We start from the raw sequence: 27,744 nt of genomic DNA, 5'->3' as shown, positions 1-27,744 counted from the left end.
GTCTTGAGGGAGGGTGCTGGTAGGGAGTCTTGAGGGAGGGTGCTGGTGGGGGGTCTTGAGGGAGGGTGCTGGTGGGGGGTCTTGAGGGAGGGTGCTGGTAGGGAATCTTGAGGGAGGGTGTTGGTGGGGAGTCTTGAGGGAGGGTGCTGGTGGGGAGTCTTGAGGGAGGGTGCTGGTGGGGGTCTTGAGGGAGGGTGCTGGTGGGGAATCTTGAGGGAGGGTGCTGTTAGGGAGTCTTGAGGGAGGGTGCTGTTACGGAGTCTTGAGGGAGGGTGCTGTTAGGGAGTCTTGAGGGAGGGTGCTGGTAGGGAGTCTTAGGGAGGGTGCTGTTAGGGAGTCTTGAGGGAGGGTGCTGGTAGGGAGTCTTGAGGGAGGGTGCTGTTAGGGAGTCTTGAGGGAGGGTGCTGTTAGGGAGTCTTGAGGGAGGGTGCTGTTAGGGAGTCTTGAGGGAGGGTGCTGGTGGAGAGTCTTGAGGGAGGGTGCTGGTGGGGAGTCTTGAGGGAGGGTGCTGGTGGGGGGTCTTGAGGGAAGGTGCTGGCAGGGAGGGTGCTGGCAGGGAGGGAGGGTACTGGTAGGGAGGGAAGGTGCTGGCAGGGAGGGAGGGAGGGTACTGGCAGGGAGGGAGGGAGGGTGCTGAGAGGGAGGGAGGGTGCTGGCAGGGAGGGAAGGTGCTGGCAGGGAGGGAGGGCGCTGGCAGGGAGGGAGGGAGGGTGCTGGCAGGGAGGGAGGGTGCTGGCATGGAGGGAAGGTGCTGGCAGGGAGGGAGGGTGCTGTGAGGGAGTCTTGAGGGAGGGTGCTATCAGGGCGGGTGGGTGCTGGTAGGGAGGGTGCTGGCAGGGAGGGAGGGTGCTGGCACGGAGGGAAGGTGCTGGCAGGGAGGGAGGGTGCTGTTAGGGAGTCTTGAGGGAGGGTGCTATCAGGGAGGGTGCTGGCAGGGAGGGAGGGAGGGTGCTGGCACGGAGGGAAGGTGCTGGCAGGGAGGGAGGGTGCTGGCAGAGAGGGAGGGTGCTGGCAGGGAGGAATTGTGCTGGCAGGGAGGGAGGGAGGGTGCTGGCAGGGAGAGAGGGTGCTGGCAGGGAGGGTGCTGGCAGGGAGGGAGGGAGGGTGCTGGCAGGGAGGGAGGGTGCTGGCAGGGAGGGAGGGTGTTGGCAGGGAGGGAGGGTGCTGGCAGGGAGGGAGGGTGCTGGCAGGGAGGGTGTTGGCAGGGAGGGTGCCTGCAGAGAGGGTGTTGGCAGGGAGGGAGGGAGGGTGCTGGCAGGGAGGGAGGGAGGGTGCTGGCAGGGAGGGAGGGTGCTGGCAGGGAGGGAGAGAGGGTGCTGGCAGGGAGAGAGGGTGCTGGCAGGGAGGGAGGGAGGGTGCTGGCAGGGAGGGAGGGAGGGTGCTGGCAGGGAGGGAGGGAGGGTGCTGGCAGGGAGGGAGGGAGGGTGCTGGCAGGGAGGGAGGGTGCTGGCAGGGAGGGAGGGTGTTGGCAGGGAGGGAGGGTGCTGGCAGGGAGGGAGGGAGGGTGCTGGCAGGGAGGGAGGGAGGGTGCTGGCAGGGAGGGAGGGAGGGTGCTGGCAGGGAGGGTGCCTGCAGAGAGGGTGTTGGCAGGGAGGGAGGGAGGGTGCTGGCAGGGAGGGAGGGAGAACCATCAGTAGAGTTAAGGACTCACAGTAATACAGCTGATGCTGTCAGTGGCCCTGATAAACCCAACAAAGAAAGACACACTGGAAGCTACAAGTGTATTACTCAGTCTTGTCAACGTTTAAGGTTCATTATCTCATCATTGACAGTGTTAGTTGTGTCATACAGTGTTAGTTGTGTCATACAGTGTTAGTTGTCATCTACAACACATCAGTCAGTCATCTACTTCATACACAGGTAATATCTCTTTCCTTAGAAGAAAAAAAAACTTGGTAGATTTCGGCAATAAAATATAGTTTAAACTGTACAATATTGAGTGGGTTTTACCTTGCAATAATTTCCTTGTGCCATCAGCAAGAAATATAACCAGATCAAAGGAAGCCCAACCCACCAAGCTTAAAATAAATACAAGTAACTTAATAGTAATCCACCATTAGTCTTTATTTACGTGTATCTTTACTCTTCATGGTTGTTGCATGGGTCGAGTTACAGCTCCTGGTCCCGCCTCCTCGCTCTCCTGACTTTGTGAACAAATCTGAGTCGTGGTTATTATTATTATTATTATTATTATTATTATTATTATTATTATTATTGTCAAAAAAGAAGCGCTAAGCCACAAGGGCTATACAGCAGTCGTGGTTATAAAAATTTAATTGGTTTCTCTGGGCTCTGTGAATGAGCAAAGTTCTTCATAAATTAGATATTATTAACAATAATAATAATAATATTAATCATAATGTTCATGTTAATAATCGTTAATAATCATAATACTAATAATGTTCATTATAATAATAATGTTAATTTATCTTACATTACACACTACAGGTACATGATACAGACTTAGGTGAAATTGACATACTGTATAGAAAGGTCCAGGTTATGTAGAACATTTCAGGCAATTTAGGTTTTTCTTACCCCCAGACTAACACCCAGGTACCCACTACAAGGTTAACACTGGCAGCAAGTGTATGGAAACATGACCAATGTTTTTCCCACTCAGTGATTGATCACAGACCCTCAGTGTGTGAGCTTAGAACACTACCAACCAAGCCACGAGCACCTCTGTACACACCTGTACGAATTACACTGGCAGAATACCCTAACTTTCCCTACACTGAGTAACTTATTTTCAGTATAACTCCCTTAACCAATAAAGCCTTTTTTTCCCACTCCTTTGTCCCATTGGTAAGTAAGTTTATTTAGGCACAGGTACACATATGTACAATTATCATACATAATGTAAATTACCTAGGATAACCTTAGTGACTTACATCCATTGTGGTTCTTATCTGTTAGCTATTAACATGATATGAATCAAGAATAGGTATGTTAGTAGTGACAATCCTTTTTCTCCACCTTAGACATTATAAAATAAATAAAAAATAAAATAAAATCAGATTTCTTTGCTAAGGTTACAATGTGTTTATATTTAATAATTTGATTGGTACAAAGAAAGCCACTATCATGTATTTATAGACTACTAAGTATAGACAGGTGAAGAAAAGTAGTATTCAATACTATTTTACTCTATTATTAATATGAGGTAGTACAATTAATGATACAAACATACATTTTTAAGTTTCTAATAATGGCTTAATAGTTAAGGGGATAATAAAATATTTTGGAGAGTTGCTTTAAATTTGGTTAGAGTTTAGCATAGCGTGGGTATGGTTGTTATTGAGAGACGAGATGATTTTTGAGTATATTCCTAAATTGATTTGTGGGCAGGGGACCTCTTGCTGTTTCAGGCAGAGAGTTCCAGATCTTCAGGCCCTTTATGTTTACCTGGAGTTTACCTGGAGAGGGTTTTGGGGGTCACTGCCCCCGCAGCCCGGTTTGAGACCAGGCCTCATGGTGGATCAGGGTCTGATCAACCAGGCTGTTACTGCTGGCCATACACAAGCTGACGTACGAACCACAGCCCGGTTGGTCAGGTACTGACTAGGTGCCTGTCCAGTGCCTTCTTGAAGGCAGCCAGGGGTCTTTTGGTAATCCCCTTTATGTATGCTGGGAGGCAATTGAACAGTCTTGGGCCCCAGACGCTTATTGTGTTGTCTCTCAGTGTACTCATGGTGCCCCTGCTTTTCATCGGGGGAATGTTGCAGCTCCTGCCGAGTCTTTTGCTGTCATATGGAGTGATTTTCGTGTGCAGGTTTGGTACCAATCCCTCCAGGACCTTCCAAGTGTATATTATTATGTATCTCTCTCGCCTGCGTTCGAGGGAATGCAGATCAAGGACCTTCAGCCGTTCCCAGTAGTTTAAGTGCCTTATCGCACTTATGTGTGTCATGAAAGTTCTTTGTACACTCTCCAGGTCTGCAATGTTGCCAGCCTTGAAAGGGGCCATTAGTGTACAGCAGTATTGGATTTTTGCATGGTGTGAGATGGACATGCGAGATGTCAAAAATTGTTTTATGCCTCATGTTATGCCCGTGTGTTCTGTTGAAGCTGTCTAGGAGAAGTTTGAGTGGAGGGTTGATATTGGAGTTTAATGTTCTGTATGTATATTAGGCACAGTAATAAGTGTGTATATGTATTTTGTATATTAAGTAAGTTCAAGCTTCTGTAGAGTAGTGGGCTGTGTTGTCTGGTGCTGGAGTTTTTGATCAACTGCACTGCTGCTTTTTGTTGGGTTATTAAAGGTTTAAGGTGAATGGCCATGGTAGATCCCCAAGCACAAATACCATAGGTGAGGTAAGGGTATATTAGAGAGTGATATAAAGTAAGGAGCACCCTTTGGGGTACATAATATCATATCTTGGAAAGGATACCTACTGTTTTGGAAATTTGTTAGTTATATGCTGGATGTGGGTCTGAAATTTAAGATTACAGTCAAGTTCTGCCCAGGCAGGCCACTGAGTTGTAAGACTTATTGTGCTTATTTTCCCCCTTCCTTATATTTGCTTAGTATAATAAGGACAATATTTTGTTAATCTAAATATTTTAGATGCTTCTGCTGCAGCATTTACTTTTGTGGTAAGCAGTAGTGGGATATGAATTTTGTTGTAATTTAATGTTGTACACATTATGGGAGGAGATTCTAAGATGCCTAATTTATTTTTTCCAGACTGACGGTAAAACAAGACTCGAGAGGCAGGAAAGAGGTGAGAGGAGTAAGAGATGAAGAAGGCAGGCAGGATGTGTGCTGGGTGAACTAATCCGCAATGCCTAATTGGTGTCGACGACCTCGTATTCACCGACTACTGCTTATTGGTATGCATGCCCCAGGAAGCAATATATTAGCCTGGTTCTTAAGTACTGCACAGGTTTGAGTCTGCCTGAAATGCTTTCCATAATTTTTTCCAGAGCTCGGTCATCACTATTTTTTAAGAAATAAAATTTGACTTTGACTAATATAGTACATGCCACTCTGACTGCTGTATCTTAGCAAGTGAGAACGTCTCATTATGTTGCTCTAGTGCAAATATTGAATGCATAAATTATGTACTACCAACGAGGAAACACCACTGTTCATGTACATTAAACGCCCAGTCTGCTGGCCTCAGTGCCTCTTAACCTACAGGTGGGTATAACTTAGGACTGCCCAGCATTGACCTGCAGATCTACTGCAGTTCTTCTTAATAAAGGGGGAATGGCATATGAGAGTAAAAATAAGAATGGGAAAAATGGATATACAGTAGAATCCTTGTATCCGCTGATTCAGTCTCTGTGGTTTCAGTTATCCACGGTTTACTGTGGTCCAAAAATACCTCTTAATTTTACATAATAATGGCCCCGAAGCTCAAAATTAGAGAAGTTGGCAGTTCTTCAAAGCCTAAGAGAAGCCGTGAAGTGCTTCCCATCAGTGAAAAAGTGATAATTCTCCACTTATTCTGCATAATTTATCAATTAAACTTTATAATAGGTATGTATAGGACTTGTATATAAGGTTTGCTACTATCCACAGTTTCAGTATCCACAGCAGGTCCTAGGAACGTATATCCCATGGATATGGGGGTCCTACTGCAACCCACAAACTTAAACAAATAAAAGTTGACACAGGTACTGTACTTTTTGCTGATTATACTGTGCTTTTGGGAGATTTTTAAAGAGAAGTTGCAGTGGTTAGTGGACAAGTTTGGGAGGATGTGTAAAGGAAGAAAGTTGAAAGTGAATATACATAAGAGTAAGGTGATGAGGGTATCAAACGAGTTAAGTAAAGAAAAACTGGATATATTGGAGGGAGGAAGTATGGAAGAAGTGAATGTGTTCAGATATTTGGGAGTAGACTTGTCAGCAGATGGGTTTATGAAGGAGAGGCTAACCATAGAACTGACGAAGGAAAAAAGGTGGGTGATTCATTGAAGTATCTGTAGCAACAAAAACTTAATCCATGGAGGCAAAGAAGGGAATGTACAAGAGTATATTAGTTCCAACTCCCTTATGTGGTTGTTTAATATGGGTTGTAAATGCAGCAAGGAGGAGGCTGGAGGCAGTGGAGATGTTGTGTCTAAGGGCTGTATGTGGTGTAAATATTATGCAGAGATTTTGTAATGTGGAAATTAGGAGGTGTGGAAATACTAAAAGTATTATTTAGAGGGCTGAAGAGGGGTTGTTAAGGTGATTTTGTCATTCAGAGAGGATGGAGCAAAAACAAGGATGACTTGGAGGGTGTATAAATCTGTAGTAGAAGGGAAGAGGGGTAGGGGTCATCCTAGGAAGGGATGGAGGGAGGGGGTAAATGAGGATTTGTGTGCAAGGGGCTTGGACATACAGCAGGCATTTGTGAACATGTTAGGAGTGAACAGTTCTTGCTGATGCAGCAGTTTTCAATTATACCCATTCTTTGATTATTCAAACTTCCTGCAGTAAATATATTCGTCACACACTATAAGCTAAGGATGAAAATATTGTAAGGGAAGTAATGTGTGTACTATATATGCATATTTTAGGCCTAGCTCTATTGCTCACTTAATATATGATAATGTAAACATGTTATTGGTCTTTTATATGGATTTGAATGTGAAAAAATGATTGTTTCAATTTACAGCAGTTTTTGCTTTATAGCAGTAGCCCAGAACCCAGCCTGCTGTGTAAGTGGGGCCTGTCTGTATATTTCATGTGGTTAGTATTGACATTTATAAGGAATAATGACCAGAGTAAAAAGTGGATTTGGGCATGGGAAAGCCATTGAGCCAGAAAAAAACATTGGATAATTCAGTATTTTTGTTGGTTTCCCAACAGAATTTAATTTAAAATACTGAATTTAGATAAGCATATGGTGCTTGGTCCACTGATGCTTGAATGATGGCAACAACATACCCTGTACCGCAGATATCTTTCCTGGAGATTGGCTCACTTGTTAATGTATTTATTCAGTCTTGTGAGCCAGTCAAGGGCCTGTTTGAATTGGAGGGTAGAAAGGTAGTAATAAAAATAAATTCTGAATAAGGGCTGGTCATATTAGGGAATTTCTACTGTATAATGGCAAGTAAATAAATAATTTATACATATACAGATATGCATGTGTACAGTGACAATATTTTAGCCTAGTAGGAACCTTGGTGGTTTGCAGTGTTGGTGGTTGGGACAGCACTGGTGTTTGTGAGTCTGCTGCTGGCTGCTGTGGGTGAAGATAATGATGACTCTGACACCTGGCCTCCACACCATCTCCCTCACCACCAACATCGGCACTACAGTCAACATGCCCCAAAGATGACACAAGACCTGGTGAGTCATATTATTAATAGTAGTAGTTGTAGTTGAAGCAGTGGCACTAGTAGGAGTGGTTTCAGTAATAGTTTTTGTAGTGGTTTTAGTGACTTGTATAATACAGAACCTATATAATATATAATGCTGTACCTGTGTTGTAACCAGTTACTTAAAGAATCCACAGAAAATAAAAACATGTTAAAACAATTCAGGTAAAAAGGACTGTAATCATGATATATTGATCTGTTCTTAGCTCTGTCTTGTCTAATCCCTAATTTCCTCTTCCCCTCCTCCCCACTCATTTGCATGTGTGCATGTGGAGGTTGGTCCTGGGGTGGTAGTGAGTGTGGTGGAAGAGGAGAGCTTGCTGGAGCGTCTGTTACCTGGTGGCGGCGCCCCGCACACCCTGCTCATCCTCAACATGACTCATCCACCCTCGCCAGAACTTCACTGCCTCAATACCAGGTCAGGCATTAGCATGAGGCTTTTCCTGTGAATTTATTCTAAAAGTATTGTTTATAAAATTGTCTTTTTAAAGATTTTTTGTGTATAAAAATGGGTCAGTTACATACAGTATTGTTCTAATTATCTTCTTCTTTCAACAAACTGGCCGTATCCCACCAAAGCAGGGTGGTCTAAAAAAGAAAAACAAAAGTTTCTCTTTTTGACTTTAGTAATGTAAACAGGAGAAGGGGTTACTAACCCCTTACTCCCGGCATTTTACAACACACCTGGCTTACGGAGGAAGAATTCTGTTCCACTTCCCCATGGAGAATAGGAGAAGGGGTTACTAGCCTGTTCTAATTACATGTATATAATATTTTTTAATTTATCTTATTTAACCCTTAAACGGTCCAAAGAGATTGACGCTCAAATTCGTAGTGCTACAAAAGTAGATCTACTTTTTTTTTACATATTTTCAAATAAAACAAAAAAAAATGTAGATAAAAGTTTTTTTTACACGTTTTCAAATGTAAAACAAAAAAGAAGATCTACATTTTTTTACATACTTTCAGATGTTGAAAAAACGTATATATACGTTTGGACCATTTAAGGGTTAATGTAGAAAATAATAATAATAAACTGTTGTCCAGAGGGCTGAGGAAGGGTTGTTGAGGTGGTTCGGACATGTAGAGAGAATGGAGCGAAACAGAATAACTTCAAGAGTGTATCAGTCTGTAGTGGAAGGAAGGCGGGGTAGGGGTCGGCCTAGGAAAGGTTGGAGGGAGGGGGTAAAGGAGGTTTTGTGTGCGAGGGGCTTGGACTTCCAGTAGGCATGCGTGAGTGTGTTTGATAGGAGTGAATGGAGACAAATGGTTTTTAATACTTGATGTGCTGTTGGAGTGTGAGCAAAGTAACATTTATGAAGGGGTTCAGGGAAACTGGCAGGCCGGACTTGAGTCCTGGAGATGGGAAGTACAGTGCCTGCACTCTGAAGGAGGGGTGTTAATGTTGCAGTTTAAAAACTGTAGTGTAAAGCACCCTTCTGGCAAGACAGTGATGGAGTGAATGATGGTGAAAGTTTTTCTTTTTCAGGCCACCCTGCCTTGGTGGGAATCGGCCAGTGTGATAATAAAAAATAATAATAACAGCCAGTGCTTCATTTCTTCAGAAATATTCACTATCCCCTAAAGCTGGAGTCTCCAAACTGTGGCTTACCACGAGATTTTATGCAGCCCACAGCAACTTGAAATATTTATAATTAGTAATTAGTAAACTTGTGGATTGGATCTTAGGGGTGGTATACTATACCTGAGGTAAGATAACTTCTTTTTCACCTGTACAGATGTAGGTGTATGGCTGATGGCTACCGTAACACTGGCATTTTTTAAACTATGTTTATAAATAATCATACAGTTTACTATATCTGTGTAAGAGAATTGCATAAATATAGAAGACCTACATTAAAATATGCAATAAATCCTCAATTTAACAGACTTTGGTGACATGAAACACAATCTACTGGGTCATTTGATTAATTAATGGAAAAAGTACATTGGTTCCAGAATTGTACATATGGTTGTGGCTAAACAGTCATGTATCTATCCACTGCAGCTGCAATTACTGGCCTCCCTCTTTTTTCCATTAGTCTCTTTAATCAAGGGTTTCCTGTGTTAAAAATATAGCAGGAGCCACTAATGATTTCATCTTCATACTGAAATCATTTTTTTGCATATACTGTATGGTAATGGTGTAAGTGACTTTTGCAGGTGTGATCCCGAGTACCCAGTGTGTCCTCATGATGCTTCCAATGACAGGTACATCTCTCAGCAGCTACTGAGAGAAGGCACCTGGGAGCCACACATCATCACACTCTTCTCAGCTGCTTTGGCCTACTACCCGTGAGTATTACATTGTATCTCTATAATAAATAAATAAATAAGCAAGCCATTAACTAAATACATATACCTGCGTGAGCAGGGTAATATTTTGTGAAGGGATTCAGGGAAACCGGTTAACCGGACTTGAGCCTGGAAGTGGGAAGTACAATGCCTACACTTTAAAGGAGGGGTTTGGGATATTGGCAGTTTTGAGGGACATCTAAACTATAGTATCTGGGCACCTCTGCAAAGACAGTGATTATGTATGAGTGATGGTGAAAGTGTTGAATGATGAAAGTTTTTTTTTTTTTTTTGGGGGGGGGGGGGTGTTCTTTTTGGGTCACCCTGCCTCGGTGGGAAACGGCTGACATGTCAAAGAAAAAAAAAAACTGTATGGGAGCAGACTGCTTTGAAGATGTTTTACTTGAAGCATTGTAAATCAGGTCTCTAATATGTGCTACTTTTGAGCTATACCATGGGTTCAGTGTTACATCCTTACAGCACACAAATTCCATGGACCAGTCCTCTAACACCTTGTACAGTACATGGTCTTTATAAGGACATATGCAGAGCAAACTTTTATTATGACAATGCCTCAGCATTAATAGAGCTTTACAGAGAGAAGAGCATTGTCACAAGTTAAAACTTGCTTGATATTTGTCCTTCATTACTGTCACTAGTATGCTTTGTATCCAATACATTTGCATTGTGGAATAAGCTGTGTAACAGGTCTGGTGGCCTTGCCCCAACAGGTCAAGCACTGTGGTTGATCTAGGTGCTCATGTAGGTGTGTACAGCCTACTAGGAGCACGGTTGGGTGCATGGGCGGTTGCGGTGGAGCCAGTGTGGTCATCAGCAGTAAGACTACATGCTGGTGCTGTGGCTGGGGGGGTGGCCAGCAAGGTCACCATTTTGCTTCATGCAGTAGCTGACCACCGTTTCCATGCTAAGGTCAGTGGGAGACAGATGAATCGAGATAATCAGGAAATGTGTTGTAGGTAATTTTTCAAGGGTCATTTATCTAAGTGTCCAAGATGTGTGACATGATCACAGTAGTAGTAGGTCACTAGACAAGGACATGTTAGGTTACCAGTGTCAGTATATTAATTTAAAATCATGTTAGTCTGGGAGCTCTCATGAGGTCATAATCAACTTAAAAAGGACAGGCTATCAAAATTGTGTAATGTATCACACTGACAAAGCAAGATGTGACTGCTTATGCAGTAACTGATACATCATAGACATTGTCAAGGTTGTTACATCACAGTGGTTTTACTATGAAAATATTACAAGCATGTTACATTCTATAAATATTGATATTTTGTTCTTAAAAAAATAAGTTTATTATACTATTATTTTTATATAGTACAATATTTATATTGAGGGGGGAAGTGCTAACCCATAAGGTCATACAATGCTTGGGAAATGAGTTAATTATTTCTTAATTATTGTTACCTTATTTATACTTCAACAGCATGTGAGGCCATGAAACCTTGTGAACCCACTCATTTTGATCAAAAACGTTCATAAAAGCCTATTGAATGCTGAACCCCTAGCACTCAGAACCTCCTTTATCCCCTCCCTCAAACTTTTCTTCTGGAATGACCCCTTCCCTTCCTTCTATCCCAGTTCTATACATTGTCATTCTGCTTTGCTCCATCCTCTTAAATGCCCCAACTGCTTCAAGAACCCTTCCTTCTTTCAACAAATCTTTGTTAACTCCTGAATTCTCTGCCACATTGCTTTTAGTAACCTAACAACTATTCCATACATTTGCACCATTTGCCACATTGCTCTCTTATCAGCCCTATCTTATGTAAAGTAAAAGGACACAAGTGCAACTAATGTGACATTTTTATTGTGGCAACGTTTCGCTCTCCAGGAGCTTTGTCAAGCCAGCTTGACAAAGCTCCTGGAGAGCGAAACGTTGCCACAATAAAAATGTCACATTAGTTGCACTTGTGTCCTTTTACTTTACATATTGTCGGTAATTCTACCAACATTATTACAACCCTATCTTATGCCTTTTCCAAATCCATAAAGGTAATAGACAGTTTTCTTACCTTTATCTAAATATTATTTACTTGCATGTGGTATATACATCCCCTCATCTCTGTAAATTCTCATTACTCTTTTGTGGTCTTACTTGCTGTCTTACCTCTACCTCTGTCAGTAATAATTCTGTCATAGAGAGAGATTTTGGGAGATGTTAAGTGAATGTATAGGAGCCTTTGAACCAAGTGAGAGAGTAATTGTAGTAGGGGACCTGAATGCTAAAGTAGGAGAAACTTTTAGAGAGGGTGTGGTAGGTAAGTTTGGGGTGCCAGGTGTAAATGATAATGGGAGCCCTTTGATTGAACTTTGTATAGAAAGGGGTTTAGTTATAGGTAATACATATTTTAGGAAAAAGAGGATAAATAAGTATACACGATATGATGTAGGGCGAAATGACAGTAGTTTGTTGGATTATGTATTGGTAGATAAAAGACTGTTGAGTAGACTTCAGGATGTACATGTTTATAGAGGGGCCACAGATATATCAGATCACTTTCTAGTTGTAGCTACACTGAGAGTAAAAGGTAGATGGGATACAAGGAGAATAGAAGCATCAGGGAAGAGAGAGGTGAAGGTTTATAAACTAAAAGAGGAGGCAGTTAGGGTAAGATATAAACAGCTATTGGAGGATAGATGGGCTAATGAGAGCATAGGCAATGGGGTCGAAGAGGTATGGGGTAGGTTTAAAAATGTAGTGTTAGAGTGTTCAGCAGAAGTTTGTGGTTACAGGAAAGTGGGTGCAGGAGGGAAGAGGAGCGATTGGTGGAATGATGATGTAAAGAGAGTAGTAAGGGAGAAAAAGTTAGCATATGAGAAGTTTTTACAAAGTAGAAGTGATGCAAGGAGGGAAGAGTATATGGAGAAAAAGAGAGAGGTTAAGAGAGTGGTGAAGCAATGTAAAAAGAGAGCAAATGAGAGAGTGGGTGAGATGTTATCAACAAATTTTGTTGAAAATAAGAAAAAGTTTTGGAGTGAGATTAACAAGTTAAGAAAGCCTAGAGAACAAATGGATTTGTCAGTTAAAAATAGGAGAGGAGAGTTATTAAATGGAGAGTTAGAGGTATTGGGAAGATGGAGGGAATATTTTGAGGAATTGTTAAATGTTGATGAAGATAGGGAAGCTGTGATTTCGTGTATAGGGCAAGGAGGAATAACATCTTGTAGGAGTGAGGAAGAGCCAGTTGTGAGTGTGGGGGAAGTTCGTGAGGCAGTAGGTAAAATGAAAGGGGGTAAGGCAGCCGGGATTGATGGGTTAAAGATAGAAATGTTAAAAGCAGGTGGGGATATAGTTTTGGAGTGGTTGGTGCAATTATTTAATAAATGTATGGAAGAGGGTAAGGTACCTAGGGATTGGCAGAGAGCATGCATAGTTCCTTTGTATAAAGGCAAAGGGGATAAAAGAGAGTGCAAAAATTATAGGGGGATAAGTCTGTTGAGTGTACCTGGTAAAGTGTATGGTAGAGTTATAATTGAAAGAATTAAGAGTAAGACGGAGAATAGGATAGCAGATGAACAAGGAGGCTTTAGGAAAGGTAGGGGGTGTGTGGACCAGGTGTTTACAGTGAAACATATAAGTGAACAGTATTTAGATAAGGCTAAAGAGGTCTTTGTGGCATTTATGGATTTGGAAAAGGCGTATGACAGGGTGGATAGGGGGGCAATGTGGCAGATGTTGCAAGTGTATGGTGTAGGAGGTAGGTTACTGAAAGCAGTGAAGAGTTTTTACGAGGACAGTGAGGCTCAAGTTAGAGTATGTAGGAAAGAGGGAAATTTTTTCCCAGTAAAAGTAGGCCTTAGACAAGGATGTGTGATGTCACCGTGGTTGTTTAATATATTTATAGATGGGGTTGTAAGAGAAGTAAATGCGAGGGTCTTGGCAAGAGGCGTGGAGTTAAAAGATAAAGAATCACACACAAAGTGGGAGTTGTCACAGCTGCTCTTTGCTGATGACACTGTGCTCTTGGGTGATTCTGAAGAGAAGCTGCAGAGATTGGTGGATGAATTTGGTAGGGTGTGCAAAAGAAGAAAATTAAAGGTGAATACAGGAAAGAGTAAGGTTATGAGGATAACAAAAAGATTAGGTGATGAAAGATTGAATATCAGATTGGAGGGAGAGAGTATGGAGGAGGTGAACGTATTCAGATATTTGGGAGTGGACGTGTCAGCGGATGGGTCTATGAAAGATGAGGTGAATCATAGAATTGATGAGGGAAAAAGAGTGAGTGGTGCACTTAGGAGTCTGTGGAGACAAAGAACTTTGTCCTTGGAGGCAAAGAGGGGAATGTATGAGAGTATAGTTTTACCAACGCTCTTATATGGGTGTGAAGCGTGGGTGATGAATGTTGCAGCGAGGAGAAGGCTGGAGGCAGTGGAGATGTCATGTCTGAGGGCAATGTGTGGTGTGAATATAATGCAGAGAATTCGTAGTTTGGAAGTTAGGAGGAGGTGCGGGATTACCAAAACTGTTGTCCAGAGGGCTGAGGAAGGGTTGTTGAGGTGGTTCGGACATGTAGAGAGAATGGAGCGAAACAGAATGACTTCAAGAGTGTATCAGTCTGTAGTGGAAGGAAGGCGGGGTAGGGGTCGGCCTAGGAAGGGTTGGAGGGAGGGGGTAAAGGAGGTTTTGTGTGCGAGGGGCTTGGACTTCCAGCAGGCATGCGTGAGCGTGTTTGATAGGAGTGAATGGAGACAAATGGTTTTTAATACTTGACGTGCTGTTGGAGTGTGAGCAAAGTAACATTTATGAAGGGATTCAGGGAAACCGGCAGGCCGGACTTGAGTCCTGGAGATGGGAAGTACAGTGCCTGCACTCTGAAGGAGGGGTGTTAATGTTGCAGTTTAAAAACTGTAGTGTAAAGCACCCTTCTGGCAAGACAGTGATGGAGTGAATGATGGTGAAAGTTTTTCTTTTTCGGGCCACCCTGCCTTGGTGGGAATCGGCCAGTGTGATAATAAAAAAAAAAAATAAAAATAATATTTTACACAGTATACTCGTGTACTACTGTGACTAATGGCCTTGTCTCCACTTTCTGCAGTTACACTACCGTGAGGGTAACCTTGGTGGAACGTCAGTAGTGAAGGCAACACCGAGGGAGGCAGAGATCATCAGGAAGTCACGACCTCATGACCAAGTCACCACAATCACTTTGGATCACCTCAAGTCATTTGTCAACACTTCTCATGTCCTCCTTAAGATTGATGTTGGTCAGTTGATGGTTCATCATTATGATCATTATTGTCATTATTATAAGCACTACTTTTATTAACATGGAACAATAGCTACAGTGTGTCTTACAAGAAACTAAAAAATTACCCATAATTTAATTTAATTCCCTCATGCTAGCTTCCTCATTTCATCCACCCAGTGGTAAGATACTTGTTCTCTCTAATAAAACTGCAAACTTCCTCATGTAAGCCAAATGCATAATTACCCAGTTAGGTTTGTGAGGGTTGAGCACCAGCTGCCGGATCTACCTTGTAACTTTTGATTGAATTTTTTTTGTTCTCTCTCAGTACTCACTGTACTTTTAATTCCCTGTACAGTTCTTCTTATGTCATTTCCTAGAGCATCCTGCTCTTTCACTACCTTCCCTTTTCAAGGGTTTTTAACTTCATATAAAATATGATTTTGCTTAAATTTTACCTTAAAATGTAGTTTAGAGCAGGTTTGATTTAAAATTATATTTTGTGTTTCTGCATAATATAACATAACACTGTAAGAGTGCTTTCTGTTGTCTTTTTTTTTTTTATTTGCATGTAAAGATGCAGTACTTTCTCAAGTTTTTTTTTTTTTTTTTAAAGTTTGAGATTATCCTACTATGATTTATTTCAAAGCCCATCCACCAGGATGTGACCCACAGCAGAAATCTAGCACTTGGGCATCTATTTACTGTTAGATGAACATGGGCAGGAAGTGTAAGGAAATTTTACCATATGTCTTGTCCCAAGTGAGTATTGAACTTGAGTCATTTGAGTGTTAGCTGAGCAGTTTACCACTGAGCCACAAGTCACTTTATGCACTTGGCTAGATAAAGGTTCTACATTGGTGCTACGTACTCAAGGATTAATCTTTCACATGTTATGTATATACTGTAGCATTATTAAAAATTACTTGTTCAGGTTTCTGAATGCTGTTCTAATGATTAATAAGCCTTATAGTTATCACTAATGCCATCTGTTGGTATGTTTTGAAGGACAGGTTGGACATGGTTCTGACTCGTAGTGAGCTGCTGAAACAGCATTGGATTGGTAACAGGTCGTCTCTGCTCTTCTTGTTCCTAGTACCTGATCATGATTCATCTACTGCTAGATGTACTATCAACACTAGAGCTACTGTATCAATAGAATTCCAACACCACTTGAGTGCTCATACTTGACAAACCAACCAAGTTTTGAGTTTCTACTTCTTGTTAATTTATTTGTCAGGGTAAAAATACCTGACATGGGCTTTAATCATGCACAGTGATGACCCACTCATTGCTTATTACAGGCAACTTGAAAAAGGTCATTGGTTACATAGTTAGCTGCCTTTAACTCAGTCACAGATTGTGCCCATGGTACAGCGCTTGGCTCTCTTCACCATGAGTATACGGCTGCTACGAGATGTGTATCTCTGTACAATAACCTCATACTAATCTCCCAATTTTTTAACTTGAAGTTATCGTGGGGGTGGGTATGCTGTTGGGGTGGGCGTCAGTATCCTTAGACCATTTATCCCTAGGAATATGAGAGAGGAGCTAGTTTTGGCAGGCTCCTCATGCATTGTAAGGTGTTTGTATTGTGGAGAAAATGCATCACAGTCATATACATAATGCGAGTGAACGTATATCAATGCGCCCAGCACACACGTATCAAATACTTAGAGCAAGTCTGACCGCCCACCCAAAACAGACATTCTTCTTCTTTCAACAAACCAGCCATATCTCACCGAAGCAGGGCAACCCAAAAAGAAAAACAAAAGTTTCTCTTTTTAACTCGAGTAATGTATAGAGTAGAAGGGGTTACTAGCCCCTTGCTCCCGGCATTTTAGTCCCCTCTTATGACACACATGGCTTATGGAGGAAGAATTTTGTTCCACTTCCCCATGGAGATAAGAGGAAATAAACAAGAACAAGAACTAGTAAGAACATAGGAGAAAACCCAGAGGGATGTGTATATATATGCTTGTACACACATGTATAGTGTGACCTAAGTGTAAGTAGAAGTAGCAAGACGTACCTGAAATCTGGCATGGTTATGAGACAGAATAAAGACACCAGCAATCCTACCATCATGTAAAACAATTACAGGCTTTTGTTTTATACTCACTTGGCAGGACGGTAGTACTTCTCTGGGTGGTTACTGTTTACCAACCTACTACCTAGGAAAACAGACATTATATACACATTTATGGAGCACCCTCCCTACAGTGTTTGATAATAATAGTAGTAATACTTTATTTCTACAAGTGAAACTGGGTGTTGCCTTGAGCTCTGCATATCTCTTGGTTCGCTCTGGAAACCTTCCAAAGTTTCAAGTGTTTTAAAGTTATTACTTCATAACTTTAAATGAACTCTAAGGAGAAAGTGTTGCAAGAAATTAAAAGTGCTACACCAGTGAACACTTAAGTTATAAGAAAATGTGATAACCTTATTGCTGACATGGAAAAACTTTTACTGGTATGGATTGACGATCAAGCTAGTAACAATGTGCCTTTATGCCAAACCATTATCCAATCCAAGGCCCTAACTTTTATTGTTTTTTGTAGGCCTAGTTCTATTGCTAATTTAATATATGATGGTGTTATTATGCATTTAAAAGTGAAAAAGAGGGTGATTTGCTTTACAGCAGCTCTCGCTTTATGGTGGTAGCCTGGAACCTTTTTTTTTTTTTTTTTTTTTCAACAAGTCGGCTGTCTCCCACCGAGGCAGGGTGACCCAAAAAAAAAGAAAGAAAATCCCCAAAAAGAAATACTTTCATCATCATTCAACACTTTCACCACACTCGCACATTATCACTGTTTTTGCAGAGGTGCTCAGAATACAACAGTTTAGAAGCATACACATATAAAGATACACAACATATCCCTCCAAACTGCCAATATCCCAAACCCCTCCTTTAAAGTGCAGGCATTGTACTTCCCATTTCTAGGACTCAAGTCCGACTATATGAAAATAACCGGTTTCCCTGAATCCCTTCACTAAATATTACCCTGCTCACACTCCAACAGATCGTCAGGTCCCAAGTACCATTCGTCTCCATTCACTCCTATCTAACACGCTCATGCACGCTTGCTGGAAGTCCAAGCCCCTTGCCCACAAAACCTCCTTTACCCCCTCTCTCCAACCCTTTCGAGGACGACCCCTACCCCGCCTTCCTTCCCCTATAGATTTATATGCTTTCCATGTCATTCTACTTTGATCCATTCTCTCTAAATGACCAAACCACCTCAACAACCCCTCTTCTGCCCTCTGACTAATACTTTTATTAACTCCACACCTTTTCCTAATTTCCACACTCCGAATTTTCTGCATAATATTTACATCACACATTGCCCTTAACCCTTTGAGGGTTTTCGTCGTACTAGTACGTCTTACGCGTAGGGGTTTTTGACGTACTAGTACTCATAAATTCTAGCGGCCTCAAATCTAGTGGGAGAAAGCTGGTAGGCCTTCATATGAAAGAATGGGTCTATGTGGTCAGTGTGCACAGTCTAAAAAAAATCCTGCAGCACACAGTGCATAATGAGAAAAAAAAAACTTTGACCATTTTTTTTGAATAAATCAGCGACTTTGCAGTGTATTTTCGTATGGTATTTATTGTTGTATTCTAGTTTTCTTGGTCTCATTTTATAGAATGGAAGACATACTACAGAAATTGAGATGATTTTGACTGGTTTTACAAAGAAATGTGCCTTGAAATTGAGCTCAAAGTAGCAGAAATGTTCGATTTTTACCAAACTTCAAAAGTAAACAAATCGTGCCAAGCATGCAATACACGTCAACTGGTGAGTCTAATATTCTTTCACAAGTGCACCAATAATATTTATACCATTTTTTACACTAATGCAGTAGTCTGCATAACAGTAAATCTTATATTTTTTGTGAAAATAAAAATTCAAAGTGGAAAGCAAAAGAATATAAGAGGGGCCTTGAGACATGACTAATGACTAGAGGAAATGTCATTTTAGTGCCAGGAATGTCTTTCTTGTTTATTCTGGACCCTATTCGGAAATTGGCATCTTTTGAAATTTGTGTGAAATTGGCAAAATTGCTAAATTCTGACCACTGTACTGGATAGTAGAATTTCATAAATGAGTGGTTTCTTGCACCCATTCGATAGAAAAAATGGAGTTCTATCGAAATATTCATGTTTTTTGTCGACTAGTACAGTGAAATTGGCCGAAAATGGGGCTCAAAGTGGGCAAAATCGCCGATGCGTAAACATCGCTGAGACCGCTAACTTTGCGAGAGCATAATTCCGTAAGTTTTCTATCAAATTTCAAACTTTTGGTGTCTTTATGATCGGGAAAAGATTCTCTATCTTTTCATAAGAGAAAATAATTTTTTTTTTTTTTTAAATTTGGCCGACCCTGAGAACGAGTTTCGGAGAGGGCCTCTCGACCCTCAAAGGGTTAAACAGGACATCTCCACTGCCTCCAACCATCTCCTCGCTGCTGCATTTACCACCCAATCTTCACACCCAAATAAGAATGTTGGTACTACTATACTTTCATACATTCCCTTCTTTGCCTCCATAGATAACATTTTTTGACTCCACATATACCTCAATGCACCACTCACCTTTTTTCCCTCATCAATTCTATGATTAACCTCATCCTTCATAAATCCATCCGCCGACACGTCAACTCCCAAGTATCTGAAAACATTCACTTCTTCCATACTCCTCCTCCCCAATTTGATATCCAATTTTTCTTTATCTAAATCATTTGACACCCTCATCACCTTACTCTTTTCTATGTTCACTTTCAACTTTCTCCCTTTACACACATTCCCAAACTCATCCACTAACCTTTGCAATTTTTCTTTAGAATCTCCCATAAGCACAGTATCATCAGCAAAAAGTAACTGTGTCAATTCCCATTTTGAATTTGATTCCCCAAAATTTAATCCCACCCCTCTCCCAAACACCCTAGCATTTACTTCCTTTACAACCCCATCTATAAATATATTAAACAACCATGGTGACATTACACATCCCTGTCTAAGACCTACTTTTACCGGGAAGTAGTCTCCCTCTCTTCTACACACCCTAACCTGAGCCTCACTATCCTCATAAAAACTCTTTACAGCATTTAATAACTTACCACCTATTCCATATACTTGCAACATCTGCCACATTGCTCCTCTATCCACTCTATCATATGCCTTTTCTAAATCCATAAATGCAATAAGAACTTCCCTACCTTTATCTAAATACTGTTCACATATATGCTTCAATGTAAACACTTGATCTACACATCCCCTACCCACTCTGAAACCTCCTTGCTCATCCGCAATCCTACATTCTGTCTTGCCTCTAATTCTTTCAATTATAGCCCTACCGTACACTTTTCCTGGTATACTCAGTAAACTTATTCCTCTATAATTTTTACAATCTCTTTTGTCCCCTTTCCCTTTATATAAAGGGACTAGGAAGGCCCCACTTATACGGCTGGTTAGGTTCCAGGCTACCGCCGTAAAGCGGAAACCGCCGTAAAATGGAACACCCTTTTTTTCCACTTACAAATGCATACAAACACTAGATAACAAGTTTACACTAACATATATTAAGTTAGCAATAGAACCAGGCATCAAAAAACAATAAAAAAGTACAATACACACATAGTGCACTCATTACTTACCTTAAAATATTCATAGTCTTAATCTAGGGTGAGACAAGTAGTATTTATTGTAAGAAATCAAGTGTGGTATGTATGGTAGTCAGCCAGGCTACCATACCAGGCCACCCCACCCACACATACAATTCTATGATATTTAAGCATCCCAGAGCGATAAAATGTATATACAGTTCACTCATTACTTACCTTAAAATATAGGGTGAGATGAGTAGTATTTATTGTAAAAAATCAAGTGTGGTATGTATGGTAGTCAGCCGGGCTACCATACCAGGCCAACCCACCTACACATAATATTCTATTACATTTAAGCATCCCAGAGCGATAAAATGTATATACAGTTCACTCATTACTTACCTTAAAATATTTTTAGTCTTAATGTAGGGTCAGGAGTAAGTAAATGAGATAAAACAAATAAATGAGAGAGAGAAAGAATGAGTGCATGAGAGAGGACAGGCGCAGAGTTATGTAAATAAACCAGGCGAAGGTAAGTTTTGTAAACAAAGTGTACATGTCTGGTTTGTGTACAAGTTACATTGTGTACAGGTTGTCTCTACATTGATACGGTAGAATAAATAAAGAAGAACACTCCCATTCTCATGTAACACCATTTTGAGAAGAAATGATGCTCTGAGTGAAGGCAATGGTAATAAGTCACTGACTTTTTTGGGTTATCCTAGGTTCTCTACACATATGTTGTTATGTATGATAATCTATGTAACTGTATTTGTGTATACCTGAATGAACTTGCTTACACACATACGAAAGGAATAATTTTCTACAGTTACCCCCAGTAACACATTTTCTATGTTAGATTAGAGAAAATGTTATTCTTGGCATCACTTGTACAAGTTATCTGGCTACCACATCTCATATATATGTTTATTTATTCTATTGTAGGGTGTATTTATCATCTTTTTATGTTATGTATCGTGTTTATTATATAATTTTGAAAAAAATATCATGGATGGATTAATGAAAATGTGTATTTAACGTAATATACGACATTTAAATGAGACTCGATGATTATTATCATTACTAATATGACGTCTGGAGACATAAGACACTCTTACTGATTTTAATGTGTACCTGCACGCCAGCACAGTAAGTTTATTTAAGTACAGGTATACATAAGTATAATTATCAGAGTATATATAAAATATGAAATAACTTTTAAAAACATTTGAAATTTTGGAGTTTCCAGACAAAATGGAGAGACTTAGTGCTTACTGAGCTCACGAAGAATGTAAACAAACAAGGTGGGGCGCAGTGACCGTATTAGAAAGTCAGGTGGGGGGAGCCGTATAGCGAGTTTTGGTCATAATTTGAAATGACCGTATTAGGGGAACGCCGTAAAGTGGGGCCCTGCTGTACATGCTCTCCGCCAATCCCTAGGTACCTTCCCCTCTTTCATACATTTATTAAACAAAAGTACCAACCACTCCACTATATCTCCCTCTGCTTTTAACATTTCTGTCATGATCCCATCAGTTCCAGCTGCTTTACCCCCTTTCATTTTACGTAATGCCTCACGTACCTCCCCCACACTTACATTCTGCTCTTCTTCACTCCTAAAAGATGGTATACCTCCCTGACCAGTGCATGAAATTACTGCCTCTGTTTCTTCCTTAACATTTAAAAGTTCCTCAAAATATTCTCGCCATCTACCTAATACCTCCATCTCCCCATCTACTAACTCCCCTACTCTGTTTTTAACTGACAAATCCATACTTTCCCTAGGCTTTCTTAACTTGTTTAACTCACTCCAAAATTTTTTCTTATTTTCATTAAAATTTCTTGACAGTGCCTCTCCCACTCTTATCATCTGCTCTCCTTTTGCACTCTCTCACCACTCTCTTTACCTTTCTTTTACTCTCCATATACTCTGCTCTTCTTATAACACTTCTGCTTTGTAAAAACCTCTCATAAGCTACCTTTTTCTCTTTTATCACACCCTTTACTTCATCATTCCACCAATCACTCCTCTTTCCTCCTGCCCCCACCCTCCTATACCACAAACTTCTGCCCCACATTCTAATACTGCATTTTTGAAACTATTCCAACCCTCTTCAACCCTCCCACTACTCATCTTTGCACTAGCCCACCTTTCTGCCAATAGTCGCTTATATCTCACCCGAACTTCCTCCTCCCTTAGTTTATACACTTTCACCTCCCTCTTACTTGTTGTTGCCACCTTCCTCTTTTCCCATCTACCTCTTACTCTAACTGTAGCTACAACTAAATAATGATCCGATATATCAGTTGCCCCTCTATAAACATGTACATCCTGGAGCCTACCCATCAACCTTTTATCCACCAATACATAATCTAATAAACTACTTTCATTACATGCTACATCATACCTTGTATATTTATTTATCCTCTTTTTCATAAAATATGTATTACTTATTACCAAATCTCTTTCTACACATAGCTCAATTAAAGGCTCCCCATTTACATTTACCCCTGGCACCCCAAATTTACCTACTACTCCCTCCATAACATTTTTACCCACTTTAGCATTGAAATCCCCAACCACCATTACTCTCACACTTGATTCAAAACTCCCCACGCATTCACTCAACATTTCCCAAAATCTCTCTCTCTCCTCTACACTTCTCTCTTCTCCAGGTGCATACACGCTTATTATAACCCACTTTTCACATCCAATCTTTATTTTACTCCACATAATCCTTGAATTAATACATTTATAGTCCCTCTTTTCCTGCCATAGCTTATCCTTCAACATTATTGCTACTCCTTCTTTAGCTCTAACTCTATTTGAAACCCCTGACCTAATCCCATTTATTCCTCTCCACTGAAACTCTCCCACCCCCTTCAGCTTTGTTTCACTTAAAGCCAGGACATCCAGCTTCTTCTCATTCATAACATCCACAATCATCTCTTTCTTATCATCTGCACAACATCCACGCACATTCAGACTTCCCACTTTGACAATTTTCCTCTTCTTATTCTTTTTAGTAATCTTTACAGGAAAAGGGGTTACTAGCCCATTGTTCCCGGCATTTTAGTTGACTTTTACAACACGCATGGCTTACGGAGGAAAGATTCTTATTCCACTTCCCCATGGATATAAAAGGAAAAGTAATAAGACCAAGAACTATTAAGATAAAATCAAAGAAAACTCAGATGAGTGTGTATAAATAAATGTGTACATGTATGTGTAGTGTGACCTAAGTGTAAGTAGAAATAGCAAGACATACCTGTAATCTTGCATATTTATGAGACAGACAAAAGACATCAGCAATCCTACCATCATGTATAACAATCACAGGCTTTCGTTTTACACTCACTTGGCAGGACGGTAGTACCTCCCTGGGTGGTTGCTGTCTACCAACCTACTACCTTAAACCTGGAACCTAACCCACCATATAAGCAGGGTTCTTCTGTACTCTTCTATGTTTATATATCAAATCTTTATAAATGTGCTTGTGTATGTGTTGTTTTTATTTGATTATGGTTAATTTTTCCTTTTTCCCAGCACCAAATTCTTGTTTGGTGGATTGGTTTGATTTTTCTTTTTTCAATAAAATTGTATTAATATACTTTGTATTTTCTAGTCTCACTTCATTAAAGATTTTCCTTGGCCTCACAGAAGGGTGGGAGTGTGGAGCAGTGCTGGGTGGTAAGATCTTCTTGATGGAGCACTTCACACCCTATATCTTCATGGAGTGGTCAGTGGTGGCCAACAACCGCCACAAGTACCATGCCCCTTGCCGTGCCAGTGCACTCCAGCAGATGGTCAATTGGCTCGCCTCCCATGGCTACCATGTTCATATCTCCAAGTCTGGCGCTCCTCTCAACCCAGCCAAGCTTGACACTTGGAGAGTTGGGGACATCTATTGGCGTCACCATAGTGCCCCCAGGCTCCACCAGTGGTAGTGGGGGCACCACCCTTCATCCAGTTCTTGATACCTGGAGAGCCAGCTTCAAGAGAAATAAAGCATCCCTCTTAACTCAGCCACGCTTGATGTCTGGGGAGACCTCTACTGGCATTCCAACGAGTGTGGGTTGGCCTCGTAGAATTAATATGGTATAGTACAGCTGTTATTTTTTGCTATATTTAATTACTGTGCTTTAGTTGTAATTTTAACTTTTTTTTTTTTTGAGGTGGGGACCAGCAACTGCCTTAAAGAATAGCAAAATGTATTGTAATTGTTAAAGTATTGCCATATTGAATATTTGTCTAGTTTTATTACATTCTACTCTATTTTGTGTATTTTACTGCTATATATTGAGTACAATATGTTATTACATCAGTATGTGCTGGTAAGTATATAGCACCAGCAAATCAACATCATTCCTTTTTCTGACATTAAGGTTTCTGGCATTTTACAAGTTTTACACTTTGCAAAATATTGAATTTTCAACAGCTTGCCATACTTGCTTCCATAGGTACATTATCTGAATTTTAGTCTCTCACTGTTTTGTCTGGTATGGAAGACAACTGTAGATAAGATTATCCCACACACTCCATGAGCAGCAGTTGTGTTCCAAACTAGATCCTTTATAGACTAAACACTGTTAAATATATTCTAAATGCAGTGAACCCTTGATTTAATGGGGGAAGGGAGGGGGTGTTCATTAAATCTGATTGTCAATTGAATTCAAACTTAAGAATATTTTTCCATGACTAATAGTAGCTAACAATTTTTGGATTTAAGGAACCAAGTTTGCTAAATCTGAAAGTACATTTACCTCATGAACTGCAACAATAGCTCATAATTGTGGATTTTACAGTTTGCTTATTGAATCCAGAATTTTTTGTAAAAATAATGGACATCATTAAATCTGAAATGAATTGACCCAAGTCTGTAAAAATAACTGACTTCTGTCTAGTAAATCTGAAATTCGTTAAATCAAGGTTTTACTGTATTAGTACAATTATGACAGTCAGTCTACTAGTACACAGGATAATCAAACTTCAAAGGCATAACAATAATTTATTACAATTATCATAAATAGACTATACATCTCATGAACTTATTCATTATGAAAAAATAGTCAAATATGTCCCATCATAAAAAAGAGCAATAGTTCAGATAGGCTGAGACTGCTAATGTTATTTACATTATGGTACAAGGTGACTAGCGCTATGACCGGCCACATCGCTATGGAGAACAAAGGAATTTATCTTCCCAAATGCTCTAAGTGATAACAACTAACAAGTAAGTCATTGGCTTTATCTAGCACAATATTGATAACTAAACATAATGCTTCCTAGATGCCTCACATATCTGAGGTCCCTGACAGAAGCTAGTGTTGGGGGTTCTCACAACCTAATGGAGGAGAGCTCTGTGAATTTTAATCTGCCATTACCACTTTTTTTTTCTATTAATCAATGGAATTCATACATCAGTGCTGTACCTGTAATCAAATTGAAAACTAAGTCATATTCCTACATCTATATCTTTTTTTGAAGCTATGATTATTTATACACCATTTGTTATATTAAAAGTAAATCTTTGTTTATAAATGTTATGTTCTCCCCTCCCTTGCCCTAACTCATAACTGATCAGTAATTTCTTAAAAAAAAAAAAAAAAAATTGCTTTCTAACCTTTCCACTCCTACAAATACACTGACATGACCATTAATCATTATAGATTAAACACACAAAACTGAGAATGTAGTGAATGCATCAGTTTAAGATAATTAATGGGTAAATGTGAATGGCCAGGGTTGTTTTATCCATTAATAAAATACTGTACTATAATTTCTTACACAAGTTTAAAATCTGTACAGAGCAGTATGAAAATAATATAGGAGGTATGTACATAGTACTAGTCAATAAATAAAGAAGGTTGTGATTTATCTACAGTATAGTATAGTCTACCCCTTGAAAGTTCCTTAACAGGAGGAGCTCTTGATGCAAAGAATTAGACCTGACCTCCCCTTGGATCAAACCCGATTGCCTCACAATCCTCCAGGTACTATGACCCTGAAGAGTTTAGTGATCTCCCACAAATGTAATATACAGTACATTCATTTTAGCAGAGGAAGTGTTTAATCACTTGGTACCATTCTCATAAAACTGAGGCTGTTAGTTTTAATGAAGAAGATTCCTGAAATACTGTATATTAAATTCAGAACTTTGATTCATGTGGATGAGCAAGAGGGAGTTAGTAGCAACATAAGTCTGTAAATGTTAACAAACAGCAATAAATAGGTTTATAACTGTTAGGTAAAACAGTACATATGCAACTATTGGGACATTTTTATTGTGGCTATTTCAGTCTCCAGTTTTGTCAAGCTGATGTACTTATGGAGAGCAAAATGTTACCACAATAAAATGTCTCATAAATTGCAAATGTTCTCTTCCCTAACAAGTTGGTAATTCTACCAACATAATTAAAAAATTTTAATTTATTGTACAGCATGGGTGCATCCCTGGACAAAATCTTTTTAATATAAATTCTGTGTTAGTTATATACACTCAGATACTTTGAAACAATGTTGCATCAACATGTCCATACTGCCAATTATACACCAGTGTTCTTTGTGAAATAATATGGATATGGTATGTTATTCATAATATAGACAGGCATAGAAGATTGTTTGACAATGTTTGAAATATGAAGAATAGTCAAGTCTGTGGGTGATAATGGTCTTCCTATAGAACACTTACTTCCAAGGTGCCACAGTCAACACAGTTGCCAAATAACTGATGCACCATAAAACATTCAGCAACCCGATAAATGTTTAATCTACCAGTCAATGTGGCTGTTCTCTGGCCTTTGTGTAGTGGATCAGGAGGGTGACTGATAAAATACACTTGTGGTAATATGTTGAATTTCCAAATAAGTAATTTTTAAAATGAATTTGTACTATGGTACTGTATTTAGTTGTGCATTTCTGGGCTTAAATCTTGGTGCAAAAGAAACATGCAAGAATTGTAGATACTTGTGTGTTTTAGGGCCTCTCTTTGATTATAATAATATAGATGCTTATTAAAAATAATAAAACTTATTTTCTCTTTATGCAAACAAATTTCCCTTCTTTATTAAAACAAGTTTGCAAAATCAGCATACTGTTAGCATAATTGACTGTAGCACCCAGGGAAATTATGCTATATATATACTAAACATCATAATCTTGGTTTTAGAGACAGGTTAGTGCAAGAAGGCAAAGTTGTATGTCTGGGGATGACTGGATTTGGGGAGTGGGGGAGGAGGTCGGTCGGGGGGGCCCAGAGTCGTGATTAGGTCATCTGGCTCGTAATATATATCACTCGTATC

General features: G+C 40.1%; 2 protein-coding genes across 8 annotated transcripts in view; one reads left to right on the top strand and one right to left on the bottom strand.

Moving 5' to 3' along the window:
* Positions 1-1,620: 1,620 nt before the first annotated feature.
* Positions 1,621-27,475, top strand: LOC128705541 (uncharacterized). 4 transcript variants are annotated; one of them, XM_070099273.1, is made up of 8 exons: positions 1,621-1,749; positions 4,691-4,836; positions 7,139-7,293; positions 7,598-7,740; positions 9,486-9,617; positions 10,349-10,547; positions 14,687-14,855; positions 24,104-27,475. In XM_070099273.1, exons 2-8 carry the CDS (start codon positions 4,788-4,790, stop codon positions 24,388-24,390), a joined length of 1,134 nt encoding a protein of 377 aa, XP_069955374.1. In that variant the 5' UTR covers positions 1,621-1,749; positions 4,691-4,787; the 3' UTR covers positions 24,391-27,475. The 4 variants fall into 4 exon arrangements, with proteins under 4 accessions (XP_069955374.1, XP_069955373.1, XP_069955375.1 ...); XM_070099272.1 differs by having other exon boundaries at positions 1,627-1,860; XM_070099274.1 differs by having other exon boundaries at positions 1,629-1,773.
* The window catches only part of LOC128704165 (mucin-2), a 67,538-nt gene continuing 66,262 nt past the window's right edge, over positions 26,469-27,744 (bottom strand). For all 4 annotated transcript variants that reach the window (XM_070099268.1, XM_070099269.1, XM_070099271.1 and 1 more), the window contains one exon: positions 26,469-27,744. In XM_070099268.1, the coding sequence (XP_069955369.1) occupies positions 27,619-27,744 (126 nt within the window). In that variant the 3' untranslated portion in view covers positions 26,469-27,618.

The sequence above is a fragment of the Cherax quadricarinatus genome, chromosome 66 (genome assembly GCF_038502225.1).
Source record: "Cherax quadricarinatus isolate ZL_2023a chromosome 66, ASM3850222v1, whole genome shotgun sequence".
Lineage (NCBI taxonomy): Eukaryota > Metazoa > Arthropoda > Malacostraca > Decapoda > Parastacidae > Cherax > Cherax quadricarinatus.
Note: the sequence above shows the minus strand (reverse complement) of the source record. Positions and strands in the feature narration are given on the sequence as shown.